The 15,427-nt window shown below is 39.9% G+C and overlaps 1 protein-coding gene across 1 annotated transcript in view; it reads right to left on the reverse strand.

The window, feature by feature from the left end:
* Positions 1-15,427, reverse strand: part of UBAC2 (UBA domain containing 2) — a 185,984-nt gene that overhangs the window by 57,674 nt on the left and 112,883 nt on the right. Inside the window, exon 6 of the mRNA XM_064585933.1 lies at positions 10,583-10,630. Coding sequence (XP_064442003.1) covers positions 10,583-10,630 — 48 coding nt within the window. The remainder of the gene's footprint in view (positions 1-10,582; positions 10,631-15,427) is intronic.

The raw sequence follows: 15,427 nt of genomic DNA on the forward strand, positions 1-15,427 counted from the left end.
TCCTGACTATCATCTATCAACCTCTCTCCTTTCAACCAGTGAGGTATTTTATTATTTTTAAAAAATATTTTATTCACTTATTTGAGAGAGAGAGTGAGAGAGTACGGGGGGCGGGCACGGGGAGCAGAGGGAGAAGCAGACTCCCCGCCGAGCAGGGAGCCCAATGCGGGGCTCAATCCTAGGACCCTGGGATCATGACCTGAGCCGAAAGCAGACGCTTAACTGACTGAGCCACTCAGGTGTCCTAATCAGTGAGGTATTTTAAAGTTATATATTCAGAAACATTTATAATCATGGAAGAATAAGTGACACAAGGAGAGAGAAAAACTAGCTTAACCAAAATCAATCCACCGATTACTAAATAAAATAAATCCGAAGTTGGCAGCTTTCCAGAAAAGCATGAGTCAAGTTTGTGGTTTCTATGACAGCAGATGCACATGACTTATGTTTTACACAAATGTCTTTTTTTTAAAAAAAGCTCTTTCTCTTAAAAAACACGTAATTGCCAGATTGAAATAAAATCACTTCCTTAACACACACAGTATGTCAGGAGAACTATTGATTTCAATGCCAAAAGGTGAAATTTCATTAGGTTTCCTAACATTCCCCCGGAACACTGAATACCATCTGTGCACTTCTTTTTGATAGTAAGAATTTTTATTTTCTTTTTAGTATTTTATTTAGCATTAAAAAAAGGGAAGTCACTTGATATATATGGGGAGAGGAGAAGTCAACGTTGAGCAACAGACATCTGGGACAAGTTGTGGCTTTGTGGATCTCAGACTCTGATTCTATAATCAGAAGTGTGTAAACCGAACATTCACAAATAATTTTAATATCCTCCTTTATAATTATCCTTAAAGTGTACTATATTAAATATTTCATTTAAAAACATGGTTTTCTGGAAAAAGTCAGAAATAAAATATTCATTAAATTCAAAACAAGCACCAACGTTATTGTATAGCATAAAGGAAAACTGGCTATGATTATCACTGATATTAATCACTGTAAGTAAATATAGTATCATCCAATTATGGTAGAATAATAATGAATAACCAAACCGATATGAAGATTGATCAGATTTGTGTTCACAGTAGGTCAATGTTGGCTGAATTAATCACTGTAAAAAGTGAAATTTCAATTGGCTCAGAGGAATTCATTAATGGGGGGATTATTTAAATACTAAATTCCCAGATAAATTCTGGGAATTATATTCCAAATACTGTGCAATTCTACTTACTCTTATCAAACAAGGGATTTTTATGTTAAAAATTTGTTATTGGGGGCGCCTGGGTGGCTCAGTCGGTTAAGCGACTGCCTTCGGCTCAGGTCATGATCCCGGGGTCCTGGGATCGAGTCCCACATCGGGCTCCCTGCTCGGCGGGAAGCTTGCTTCTCCCTCTCCCACTCCCCCTGCTTGTGTTCCCTCTCTCACTGTATCTCTGTCAAATAAATAAATAAAAAATCTTAAAAAAAAAAAATTTGTTATTGGGGTGCTTGGGTGCCTCAGTCAGTTAAGCATCTGACTCTTGATTTCCACTCAGAGCATGATCTCAGGGTCGTGAGATCGGGTCCCATGTTGGGCTCCACGGTGGGCGTAGAGCCTGCTTAAGATTCTCTCTATCCCTTTCCCTCTGCCCTACCCCTCTCTAAAATAAAAAATCGTTACACTAATGGTTCTTAAAAAAAAATTCAAAAATTCCATATACATCACCCAGTGCTCATCATGACAAGACACTTGAAACTAATATAACACTGTATGTTAACTATAATGTAATTCAAATAAAAATTTAAATTAAAAAAAAGCAAAAAAAGATTTCAGGAGCAAGATGGCGGATGAGGAGACCTGGATTTCGTCTCCTCTCAGGAATTCAGCTGGATAGGGATCAAACCACTCTGAACACCTACAAACTCAACAGGAGATCGAAGAAAAGAAGAGCAACAACTCTCTCATCAGAAAAGCGACCACTTTCTGGAAGGTAGGACGTGCGGAGAAGTGAATCCGAGGCGATATTCGGGAGGATAGACGGCGGGGGAGGGAGCCTCCATCAGCAGCTACTGGCAAGTGATAGAGTCGCGGAGCACAAAATCGGAACTTTTAAAAGTCTGCTCCGCTGAGGGACGTCGCTCCAGTGGTTAAGCAGGGGGTGGAGGGGGGGGGGGGGGGGGGGGGGGGGGGGTGGAACCCTCGCGGGACAGTGTGGTCTCGGGACCCTCGGGGTCACAGAAAGACCGGGGGTGCCTGAGTGCGGCAGAGCTCCCAGGTAACGGAGCAGGGAAGCCGGCTGCAGAGACGGAGCTGAGGCGCGGGCTCTCAGCTCAGGGTGGCCATAAACCGGGATCCGCGGCACAGTCGGGCCCCTGCTCCTCCAGCAGGGACCCCACAAGCGGCAGATCCGGGGAGACTCACCTTCCTCCCCCGGGAGGAGCCGCGCGGGAGGGCACCGCAGGGATCTGCTGGGTTTGGAGACTCCACACGGGGTTGGGTGCCGGAGATAGAGGCGCGCGGTCGCAGGCCGGGCGAGCACGGAGTGCGGCCGGAGACCGGGGAGACGGGAGTGACTGCCGGCTTTTCTCTGGGGGCGCACTGAGGAGCGGGGCCCCGAGTTCTCGGCTCCTCCGGGCGGAGATTGGGAGGCCGCCATTTTCACTCTCCGCCTCCAAAGCTGTACGGAAAGCTCGCAGGGAACAAAGCCCCGGAGAGCAAACCCGAGCAGATGACTTAGCCGGGAGGGGGCAAGGGCGGGGCACTTCCGCCTCCGGCAGAGACATTTGGGAACCACGGCAACAGGCCCCTCCCCAGAAGATCAGCGGGAACAGCCGGCCAAGACCAAGTTTACCGATCAATGAGAACGGCAGAACTCCAGCGCTAGGGGACTACTGCACATAGAATTCACGGCTTTTTTACCATGATTCTTTAGTCTTTTAAAGTTAATTTTTTTTAACTGTCTTTTTGTCTTTTTATTTCTTTTTGAATTTTTCTTTTTCCCTTTTTCAACCAACATCTTATCAATCCCTTTTTTTAAAAAAAACATTTTTATTTTTCATTTTTAGAGTCATATTCTATCCCTTCATAGTAGTTACCCATATTTTTGGCTTATATATATGTTGTTCTCTCTTTAAAATTTTGAGATAGTTTCTTCTAACAGATTAAAATATACCCTAAATCTCTAGTATATGGTGTTTTCTATTCCCCTGCCTGATCACATCCTCTCCCTTTTTTTTTCTTTTTCTTTTTTCTTTTTTAAATCCTCTTCTTTCTTTTTTCAAACAACTTCTTATCAATTCCTTTTATAAAATTTTTTATAATTTCCATTTTTACAGTCATATTCCATCCCTTCATCATATCAACCCTTATTTTTGTACATATATAAGTTTTTCTTTCTTTAAAATTTTGGGAGGCACTTTCTTCTAAAAGACCAAAATACACCCCAAATCTAGTGTGTGGCACTGATCTATATACCAGCCTGATCATATTTGATCACATTCTGGTTTTTTTGTTGTTGTTGTTGTTTTGTTTTGTTTGTTTCTTTTTATCTTTATCTTTTTCTTTTTTCTCTCTTTCCCTTTCTTATTCCACTGCTTCAGGTCTTTTCTGATTTGTTTAGAGTATATTTTCTGGGGACGTGGTTATTCTGCTAGCATTTTGTTCTCTCATTAATCTATTCTCCTCTGCACATAATGACAAGACGGAAAAAATCACCTCAACAAAAAGAACAAGAGGTAGTACCGACTGCCAGGGACCTACTCAATACAGACATTAGTACGATGTCAGATCTAGAGTTCAGAATCATCACTTTAAAGATACTAGCTGGGCTTGAAAAAAAATATGGAAGTTATTAGAGAAACCCTTTCTGGAGAAGTAAAAGAGCTAAAATCCAACCAAGTAGAAATCAAAAAGGCTATTAATGAGGTGCAATCAAAAATGGGGGCGCTAAGTGCTAGAATAAATGAGGCAGAAGAGAGAATCAGTAATATAGAAGATGAAATGATGGAAAATAAAGAAGCTGAGAAAAAAAGAGATAAACAACTACTGGATCACGAGGGCAGAATTCGAGAGATAAGCGATACCATAAGACGAAACAACATTAGAATAATTGGGATCCCAGAAGAAGAAGAAAGAGAGAGAGGGGCAGAAGGTATAATGGAGCAAATTACAGCAGAGAACTTCCCTAATTTGGGGAAAGAAACAGGCATGAAAATCCAGGAAGCACAGAGAACCCCTCTCAAAATCAATAAAAATAGGTCAACTCCCCGACATCTAATAGTAAAACTTACGAGTCTCAGAGACAAAGAGAAAATCCTGAAAGCAGCTCGGGAGAAGAGATATGTAACCTACAAGGGTAGAAACATTAGATTGGCAACAGACCTATCCACAGAGACCTGGCAGGCCAGAAAGGACTGGCAGGATATATTCAGAGCACTAAATGAGAAAAATATGCAGCCAAGAATACTATATCCAGCTAGGCTGTCATTGAAAATAGAAGGAGAGATAAAAAGCTTCCAGGACAAACAAAAACTAAAGGAATTTGCAAACACAAAACCAGCCCTACAGGAAATCTTGAAAGGGGTCCTCTAAGCAAAGAGAGAGCCTAAAAGCAACATAGACCAGAAAGGAACACAGACAATATATGGTAACAGTCACCTGACAGGCAATACAATGGCACTAAATTCCTATCTTTCAATAGTTACCCTAAATGTAAATGGGCTAAATGCCCCAATCAAAAGACACAGGCTAACAGACTGGATTAAAAAACAAGACACATCGATATGCTGTCTGCAAGAGACTCATTTTAGACCCAAAGACACCCCCAGATTGAAAGTGAGGGGGTGGAAAACAATTTACCATGCTAATGGACACCAAAAGAAAGCTGGGGTGGCAATCCTTATATCAGACAAATTAGATTTTAAACCAAAGACTGTAATAAGAGATGAGGAAGGACACTATATCCTACTTAAAGGGTCTACCCAACAAGAAGATCTAACAATTGTAAATATCTATGCCCCTAACATGGGAGCAGCCAATTATATAAGGCAATTAATAACAAAAGCAAAGAAACACATCGACAACAATACAATAATAGTGGGGGACTTTAACATCCCCCTCACTGAAATGGACAGATCGTCTAAGCAAAAGATCAACAAGGAAATAAAGACTTTAAATGACACACTGGACCAAATGGACTTCACAGACATATTCAGAACATTCCACCCCAAAGCAACGGAATACACATTCTTCTCTAGTGCCCATGGGACATTCTCCAGAATAGATCACATCCTAGGTCATAAATCAGGTCTCAACCAGTACCAAAAGATTGGGATCATTTCCTGCCTATTTTCAGACCACAATGCTTTGAAACTAGAACTCAATCACAAGAGGAAAGTCGGAAAGAACTCAAATACATGGAGGCTAAAGAGCATCCTACTGAAGAATGAATGGGTCAACCAGGAAATTAAAGAAGAATTAAAAAAATATATGGAAACCAATGAAAATGAAAACACAACTGTTCAAAATCTTTGGGATGCAGCAAAGGCAGTCCTAAGAGGAAAGTATATAGCAATACAAGCCTTTCTCAAGAAACAAGAAAGGTCTCAAGTACACAACCTAACCCTACACCTAAAGGAGCTGGAGAAAGAACAGCAAATAAAGCCTAAACCCAGCAGGAGAAGAGAAATAATAAAGATCAGAGCAGAAATCAATGAAATAGAAACTAAAAGAACAGTAGAACAGATCAATGAAACTAGGAGCTGGTTCTTTGAAAGAATTAACAAGATTGATAAACCCCTGGCCAGACTTATCAAAAAGAGAAGAGAAATGACCCAAATCAACAAAATCATGAATGAAAGAGGAGAGATCACAACCAACACCAAAGAAATACAAACAATTATAAGAACATATTATGAGCAACTCTATGCCAGCAAATTAGATAACCTGGAAGAGATGGATGCATTCCTAGAGATGTATCAACTACCAAAACCGAACCAGGATGAAATAGAAAACCTGAACAGACCTATAACCACTAAGGAAATTGAAGCAGTCATCAAAAATCTCCCAAAAAACAAAAGCCCAGGGCCAGATGGCTTCCCAGGGGAATTCTACCAAACATTTCAAGAAGAATTAATACCTATTCTTCTGAAACTGTTCCAAAAAATAGAAATGGAAGGAAAACTTCCAAACTCATTTTATGAGGCCACCATTACCTTGATCCCCAAACCAGACAAAGACCCCATCAAAAAGGAGAATTACAGACCAATATCCCTGATGAACATGGATGCAAAAACTCTCACCAAAATACTAGCCAATAGGATTCAACAGTACATTAAAAGGATTATTCACCATGACCAAGTGGGATTTATCCCTGGGCTGCAAGGTTGGTTCAACATCCGCAAATCAATCAATGTGATACAATACATTAATAAAAGAAAGAACAAGAATCATATGATCCTCTCAATAGATGCAGAAAAAGCTTTTGACAAAGTACAGCATCCTTTCTTGATCAAAACTCTTCAGAGTATAGGGATAGAGGGTACATACCTCAATATCATAAAAGCCATCTATGAAAAACCTACAGCGAATATTATTCTCAATGGGGAAAAACTGAGAGCTTTCCCCCTAAGGTCAGGAACGCGGCAGGGATGTCCACTATCACCACTGCTATTCAACATAGTATTGGAAGTCCTAGCCACAGCAATCAGACAACAAAAAGAAATCAAAGGCATCCAAATCGGCAAAGAAGAAGTCAAACTCTCACTCTTTGCAGATGATATGATACTTTATGTGGAAAACCCAAAAGACTCCACCCCAAAACTGCTAGAACTCATACAGGAATTCAGCAAAGTGGCAGGATATAAAATCAATGCACAGAAGTCAGTGGCATTCCTATACACCAACAACAAGACAGAAGAAAGAGAAATTAAGGAGTCGATCCCATTTACAATTGCACCCAAAACCATAAGATACCTAGGAATAAATCTAACCAAAGAGACAAAGGATCTGTACTCAGAAAACTATAAAATACTCATGAAAGAAATTGAGGAAGACACAAAGAAATGGAAAAACGTTCCATGCTCATGGATTGGAAGAACAAATATTGTGAAGATGTCAATGCTACCTAGAGCAATCTACACATTCAATGCAATCCCCATCAAAATACCATCCACTTTTTTCAAAGAAATGGAACAAATAATCCTAAAATTTGTATGGAACCAGAAAAGACCCCGCATAGCCAGAGGAATGTTGAAAAAGAAAAGCAAAGCCGGCGGCATCACAATTCCAGACTTCAAGCTCTATTACAAAGCTGTCATCATCAAGACAGTATGGTACTGGCACAAAAACAGACACATAGCTCAATGGAACAGAATAGAGAGCCCAGAAATGGACCCTCAACTCTATGGTCAACTAATCTTCAACAAAGCAGGAAAGAATGTCCAATGGAACAAAGACAGTCTCTTCAACAAATGGTGTTGGGAAAATTGGATAGCCACATGCAGAAGAATGAAACTGGACCATTTCCTTACACCACACACAAAAATCGACTCAAAATGGTTGAAAGACCTAAATGTGAGACAGGAGTCCATTAAAATTCTAAAGGAGAACACAGGCAGCAACCTCTTTGACCTCAGCCGAAGCAACTTCTTCCTAGAAACATCGCCAAAGGCAAGGGAAGCAAGGGCAAAAATGAACTATTGGGACTTCACCAAGATAAAAAGCTTTTGCAAAGCAAAGGAAACAGTCAACAAAACCAAAAGACAACCGACAGAATGGGAGAAGATATTTGCAAATGACATATCAGATAAAGGGCTAGTATCCATAATCTATAAAGAACTCATCAAACTCAACACCCAAAGAACAAAGAATCCAATCAAGAAATGGGCAGAAGACATGAACAGACATTTTTCCAAAGAAGACATCCAAACGGCCAACAGACACATGAAAAAGTGCTCAACATCGCTCAGCATCAGGGAAATCCAAATCAAAACCTCAGTGAGATACCACCTCACACCAGTCAGAATGGCTAAAATTAACAAGTCAGGAAACGACAGATGTTGGCGGGGATGCGGAGAAAGGGGAACCCTCCTACACTGTTGGTGGGAATGCAAGCTGGTGCAGCCACTCTGGAAAACTGTATGGAGGTTCCTCAAAAAGTTGAAAATAGAGCTACCATATGATCCAGCAATTGCACTACTGGGTATTTACCCGAAAGATACAAAAGTAGGGATCCGAAGGGGTACGTGCACCCTGATGTTTATAGCAGCAATGTCCACAATAGCCAAACTGTGGAAAGAGCCAAGATGTCCATCGACAGATGAATGGATAAAGAAGATGTGGTATATATATACAATGGAATATTATGCAGCCATCAAAAGGAATGAGATCTTGCCATTTGCAACGATGTGCATGGAACTGGAGGGTATTATGTTGAGTGAAATAAGTCAAACAGAGAAAGACATGTATCATATGATCTCACTGATATGAGGAATTCTTAATCGCAGGAAACAAACTGAGTGTTGTTGGAGTGGGGGGTGGGGTGGAGGGATGGGGTGACTGGGTGATAGACACTGGGGAGGGTATGTGCTCTGGTAAGCGCTGTGAATTGTGCAAGACTGTTGAATCTCAGATCTGTACCTCTGAAACAAATAATGCAATATATGTCAAGAAAAAAAAAAAGAAGAAGGTAGCGGGAGGGGAAGAATGAAGCGGGGGAAATCGGAGGGGTAGACGAACCATGAGAGACGATGGACTCTGAAAAACAAACAGGATTCTAGAGGGGAGGGGGGTGGGAGGATGGGTTGGCCTGGTGGTGGGTATTGAGGAGGGCACATTCTGCAAGGAGCACGGGGTGTTGTGCACAAACAATGAATCATGGAATACTTCATCTAAAACTAATGATGTAATGTATGGGGATTAACAGAAGAATAAAAATAAATTTAAAAAAAAAGAAAAAAAAAATTTTAAACAAGCACCTACCTGTTAAGCATGTGTACTGGAAAATAATGTGACCACAACATGCATATTTTAGATTTTAAAAAGACTACAAAGAGATGAAAAAAATGCAACCTCCAATTCTAGAGCATTGAATGTCACAAAATGAAACTTTCTAAGGTGATAGCAAGCACTTAATTTACAACCAGGAGTCTGAAAATAGAGAAATAAGATGAAATGTCTTAAAACAAATGTCACATATGAATTATTAAAGAAGGGTTTGGATAATAACAGCCAATCAATCAACAATAAATGAACACAGTGAAATATAGTCTGGTACTTCTCAAATTCTTGAATGCTTTAGGAAAATATCCAAAATGGGGCTCAAGACCATTCATTGCTAAGGGAAACAAAAGGTATCATGAGAGAAATAGTAGACAGTCATACTGCTCTCATTATGAAAGCAATGAGCTATCTATTTAGTGAAGTAGCTGTTAATCAAGCTGGCAGCTGAAGTGGGAGGAGATTAGGCTGGGGAGAGCCTGGTGACAGTGCCCCACAGACTCGATCTGACCCCACACTGTCACCAAGTCACTACAAAGTCTTAGGAACACCAAGTGGCTTGCATAGTGTGAAGACCACATAACGGAGGTCAGCTCTGTGGTCCTGAAGGCCAATCAGGTATCTGATCAGAATGTGGACTGGCAGCTTGGGGAATGAAGGACTAAGTTGTATACGAAAAGAATGAACACAGAAAAGAAACTACACAGAGCACATAAAGAAAGGAGAGAAGTGAGCAGGCCTAAACTAACGATACAGGGGTCCCAATCCCACTCACCAGGAAGCAAGAATAAATCATGGTAACTCACTTACAATGTCTGCAGGGGAGGGTACAGTTATTTCCAAATCCTTCCCCTGGGAGATTATACACAACACCATGAATCCCTTCTGCAATTTTCTTAGTCTTTCCCAAGGAAGAAATTACAACTATATTCCATACACACTAATTATAAACGTATTTTTATATAAATTTGGGAGTGCAAATTTAAGTCATAAATGAAAAAGCTCAACTTCATGTTCTAGATTTCTTTTCAAATATCTCATACACTCATTAGAGTTTAACACAAATGCTTATAATAATTAAATTAAATTAAACTTAAAAGAGCAGTGGGGGGATGGGTGGGATGAAGACATTCTAGCACACGGGTGAAGATGCTGCCCAGCCCTTCAGCTCATCCCTGCTGCCTTCCCTGGCCACACACCCGATGATTCTCCTGCCAGTTCCAGTCCACCTGACTTTCCATTTTGCCTTATTTTTCCCCTTGCATGACAATGTCTCTTTACAAAACAAGTAGAACATCTCTCGTTATTTTTAGTAAATCCAACTTCATTTTTTTTGGTCATTTTTTTCTTACCATGAGTTCGACTATTAAGGTAATTTTTAAAAACACTGACAAGAAACTCAGCTAAAACTTTCATTAAAATTACCTTGAAAACTGAGACAAACTTTGCATTAATAAAGGAGTAGCACTGAGATAGAACTGAGATGGTTAAAAGAAAGTTGGAGACAACTGAATGTGACCCAAATCCAAACATGACATTTTTCCTAAAGTTGCTTCAGAAAAGAGAGAGAGTAGGGGGAGGGGAAATCACACTTACAAGTCCACTTATGGCTACAATCCAGATGTAGGAACCAGAGGTGAAAAGCTATAAAAGAAAAAAAAAAAAAAAGCAACTAAAAATGAAATTCAACCACCAGTCACAGCATACTTTTGTTTTATATAACTACAGTGATAACCATTGAAGTATTAATTATATATCTCTTAATATAAACAAGTACAAAATTAATTAATATCAATTCTGTCACCCAAAAGAAAATAATATATTATTTTTTTCTTTTTTTAATCAAGCTCTCAGCCTTTCCATAGCTGAAAATAGACTGGTTGAACCTGGCCCACTCCTGTGCAAAGAAAAATAAGTGAAATTCAAGCATATTCTTCTTTACAAATGGACATTAATTGATTTAAACAAAGTAAAATACCACATACAAAGAAATTATTACAATCAACAACATACAAAATATGCAGTCACTGTCCCATGCTTGGTGTTGAGCAATGACAAGTAACAGTAGTTTATATAATTCTCTCATTTTAATTTCTCATCACTGTGACTCTAAATTTAGCTAAGCAGACTTCTGCAACCTTGCAGGGCCATGTCCAGTGCTATTCTGCTTAACTGTTGTTACTCTCATTCCAGTGTACTCAGAGAAGTTCACTAATTCAGTTACTTAGCAAACTAAGTAATGATATCAAAGTTAATTAATGCAGAAGTAATTAGGTTTCATAAAATCTCTCCCTTTGTTTTCTAAATCATTTACATATGAGACTTGTGCTTAGGGTAAAAAAAAAAAAAAAAAAAAAAAAAAGGCTATAAGACATTCAAAGTGTTCCTGAAAGAAAGAAAAGATCTAGAGCCTACTGTCTATTTATATTTAGATCTTTAGATCGGGAGTATAAGGACTCTGCTCCTATAGAAAGAAGCAGGACCAGAGGTTAACTGCAGATACTATGCTAGATGAAAACCTCAAAGTTCTGCACATTTATCAAGGATACATAAAAAAAGATCCGTAAAAAGAAGGCAGATACAGGGCGCCTGGGTGGCTCAGTTGGTTGAGCGACTGCCTTCGGCTCAGGTCATGATCCTGGAGTCCCTGGATCGAGTCCCGCATCGGGCTCCCTGCTCAGCAGGGAGTCTGCTTCTCCCTCTGACCCTCCTCCCTCTCATGCTCTCTGTCTCTCATTCTCTCTCTCTCAAATAAATAAATAAAAAATCTTTAAAAAAAAAAAAAAAAGAAGGCAGATACAAAGGTAAGAGATGACAAAGCACAGGTAAAAAGGAGGCTAACAAATTTTGTTCTTAGTGCTACCTCATGTAGAAAGGAGCACTGGTTGCAAATTTAAATTTAATCCCTTGATCTAAAATTTAATCTTTTTTAAAGAAGATGTGGTGTGTGTGTGTGTGTATATATATATATACACACACACACACACACACACACACACACAATGGAATATTACTCAGCTGTCAAAAAATGAAATCTTTTATTACTATTATTAACATATAATGTATCATTTGTTTCAGGGGTACAGGTCTGTGATTCATCAGTCTTACACAATTCACAGCGCTCACCACAACACACACCCTCCCCAGTGCCCATCGCCCAGCCACCCCATCCCTCCCACCACCCTCCACTCCAGCAACCCTCAGTTTGTTTGCTGAGATTAAGAGTCTCTTATGGTTTGTCTCCCTCTCTGGTTTTGTCTTGTTTCATTTTTTCCTCTCTTCCCCTGTGATCCTCTGACTTGTTCCTCAAATTCCACATATCAGTGAAATCATATGGTATTTGTCTTTCTCTGGTTGACTTATTTCGCTTAGCGTAGTACCCTCTAGTTCCATCCACATCATTGCAAATGGCAAGATTTCATTTTTTGATGGCTGCATAATATTCCATAGTGTGTGTGTGTGTGTGTGTGTGTGTGTATGATTATTTGTTCTTTGGGTGTTGAGTTTGATAAGTTCTTTATAGATTTTGGATACTAGCCCTTTATCTGATATGCCATTTGCAAAAAAATGAAATCTTGCCATATGCAATGACGTGGATGGAACTATAGAGGGTATTATACTAAGCAAAATAAATCAATCACAGAAAGACAATTATATGATTTCACTCATTTGTGGAATTCAAGAAACAAAACAGAGAGCATATAGGAAGGGAGGGAAAAATAAAACAAGACATAATTGGACAGTGAGACAAATCATAAGACACTATTAACCGTAAGAAACAAACTGAGGGTTGCTGGAGGGAAGGGGGTGGAGGGATGGGATAAAAGGGTGATGGGCATTAAGGAGGGAATGTGATGTAATGAGCACTGGGTGTTACATACATCTGATGAATCACTGAACTCTACCTCTGAAACTAATAATACACTATATGTTAATCAATTGAATTTAAATAAAAAAATCAATCCTTTTATCTAGCATGGATGCTTGTTGAGTATAAACGACTCTGAAAATAACAAGGATGAGAATTATGTGGAAAAATAGTTTTCTGTAGTCTTATTCTAAAAATACAAGGAATAATAAAATAGCTAACACTTTCTTTTTGTTGTTTTGTTTTGTTTTTGTTTGTTTTCAGCTAACACTTTCCTAACACTTACTATACGCCAAGCAAGCAGTGATCTTAACGCTTTTCATATATTGAACTTACGGAATCCTCCTAAACCCCCTACAAAGTAAGTTCTATTATGAACTCTATTTTAGCCAGAAAACTAAGAGGTTAAGCAATTTGCTCACGATCAGAGAGCTGGCGGGTGATGGAGCTGGGAGTGTACCCAAGTGGTCTGGCTCCACAGCCCAGTGCTCATGACCTCCATGTTTCCTACACAAGGAGGAAGAGCATATCATTAATTTCTTCAATAAAAAATTATTTCCTTTGGACTCTTAAGTCCCTCACCTTATTGCACACTTGGTCCCAACTGTGTCTGCTCATGCTTTAACAGTGTGTATGTTTTTTTCTCACTGCTGGGCTCCTTGAGGACAGGTGCTACCTCTCATTTCATCTTCCACAGCCCCTAGCACAGGGCATTCCATGACTGTCTCTCAAGCCATGTGATACCTTCACAAACATTTTTGTTCCTCTGATAATGATTAAAATAATTCAATCATTCACTCATTCCCTCCCTGATTCATTCATTCATTCATTCATCCAATGTCCCTGGCTTCACAAAGTTGTTATGCAGGAGCAGAAACGCACAGAAACATGCATGAAGGTCCAGGGAGGAGGGAGGTGGGGAAAGAAGAGAAACTTTGAGAATATGGGGTTCACATTCACTTCAAGGTGGGGAGGGTTGGGAGTAGGTCCTAGATAGGCAAAAAGAACCCTGAGTGCCATTCAGGCTAAGGACTTTAGATGTTATCAAGAAGCCAATGAGGCATCTCCACCTCCACTTTCTGATACCAGCTTCTACCTCACCAGTAAATAATTAATAAATTGATAAGTAATAAATAAATAATATTCATAATCTCAGAAAAACCAATAGGGGCAGCTATAGAGACATAAATTATTAATTAATAATAAGAACCAACTGACTTAGTTCTTACTCTCTGTTGGGCTTATCCTAAACAACCAACACTATTATCTCTAACCCTTCAAATGACCTTGTAAGATACACATTATTATTATCACTTTATAGATGGGCAAATGGGAGCTCAGAAAAGTAACAAAGCAAATAACTACCAGAGCAAGTTATCAAACCAAAATCCACTTGGCGCCAAAGATTTTCCACAATGCTCCACTGAATTCCTATGTCATAATTAATAAAACAACACTTTTCATCCTCTAAAGCTCTGTAACTTTAGAGCTGGAAGGAACTATAGGGTCAACATGAGGCTCAGGGGCCTTCCATAACTTGACCCAAGTCCCAGCCTAGTGGGCGCCACGCTAGAACTAGAACTTGGGTGTCCTGCCCCCCGTCCAGAGGATTCTTCTACCGCTGCATTCTGCCTTCTGCTGTAACACCTTTTTAAAAAGTAAACATGCCACAGCAAATCCTAGTAATAAGAATAAACTGCAGAAAGGGGCTATTAGGTGATATGAACACTAGGAAGGATAAGGGAGAGTTAACGGCATGCAGGTTGAGAGATGAAGAATAAACATTGCATGAAACACAGCTGTAAAGTGGCGAGGAAACACCCACCCCAGATGAGCCATTGATAACACCTGACAGCACACGAGACAAATTGGAGGAAATACCAAAGGTTAAAAGGGGAGGGAGGAGGGTATTTGACAGAGACCCTAGTATCCGGTTTGATATGTGTGGGATAAGGAATGTTATGAGTATTGACAGTGGATCAAAAGGCCAAGCTACACATGGTACCACAGCAAACGACAGAATAGAAGTTCACATCAAAAGCTCTGAGAGTGAAAGGAAAGTGACAAGTATTACAGGTAGAAAATGAAAATCATGTATCTCCTGTCACTTGGCCTGGAACCCAGCAGAGATAGGTCAATGGCACTGGGTACTGGTGAACACAACCTTTTTCTTTCTTTCTTTTTTTTTTAGAGCACATATATTCTTTTTTTTTTTTTTATTCTTCTGTTAATCCCCATACATCATTAGTTTTAGATGAAGTGTTCCACGATTCATTGTTTGTGCACAACACCCAGTGCTCCACGCAGAATGTGCCCTCCTCAATACCCACCACCAGGCTAACCCATCCTCCCACCCCCCTCCCCTCTAGAACCCTCAGTTTGTTTTTCAGAGTCCATCGTCTCTCATGGTTCGTCTACCCCTCCGATTGGAACACAACCTTTTTCAATTTACGTCAAACAGTAAGAACTCTTAACGGTCTTCGTATCAAACCATCCAGTAAAGGGTGAGGGTGCCCATGTGCCATGCAGCACAGGAATGACAGAGTGGATAAGGCTTACCTGCTCTCTTCGTC

This window comes from Mirounga angustirostris, unplaced genomic scaffold (assembly GCF_029215605.1).
Source record: "Mirounga angustirostris isolate CCGP_5_RB_7025 unplaced genomic scaffold, mMirAng1.0.hap1 SCAF_3, whole genome shotgun sequence".
Classification (NCBI taxonomy): domain Eukaryota; kingdom Metazoa; phylum Chordata; class Mammalia; order Carnivora; family Phocidae; genus Mirounga; species Mirounga angustirostris.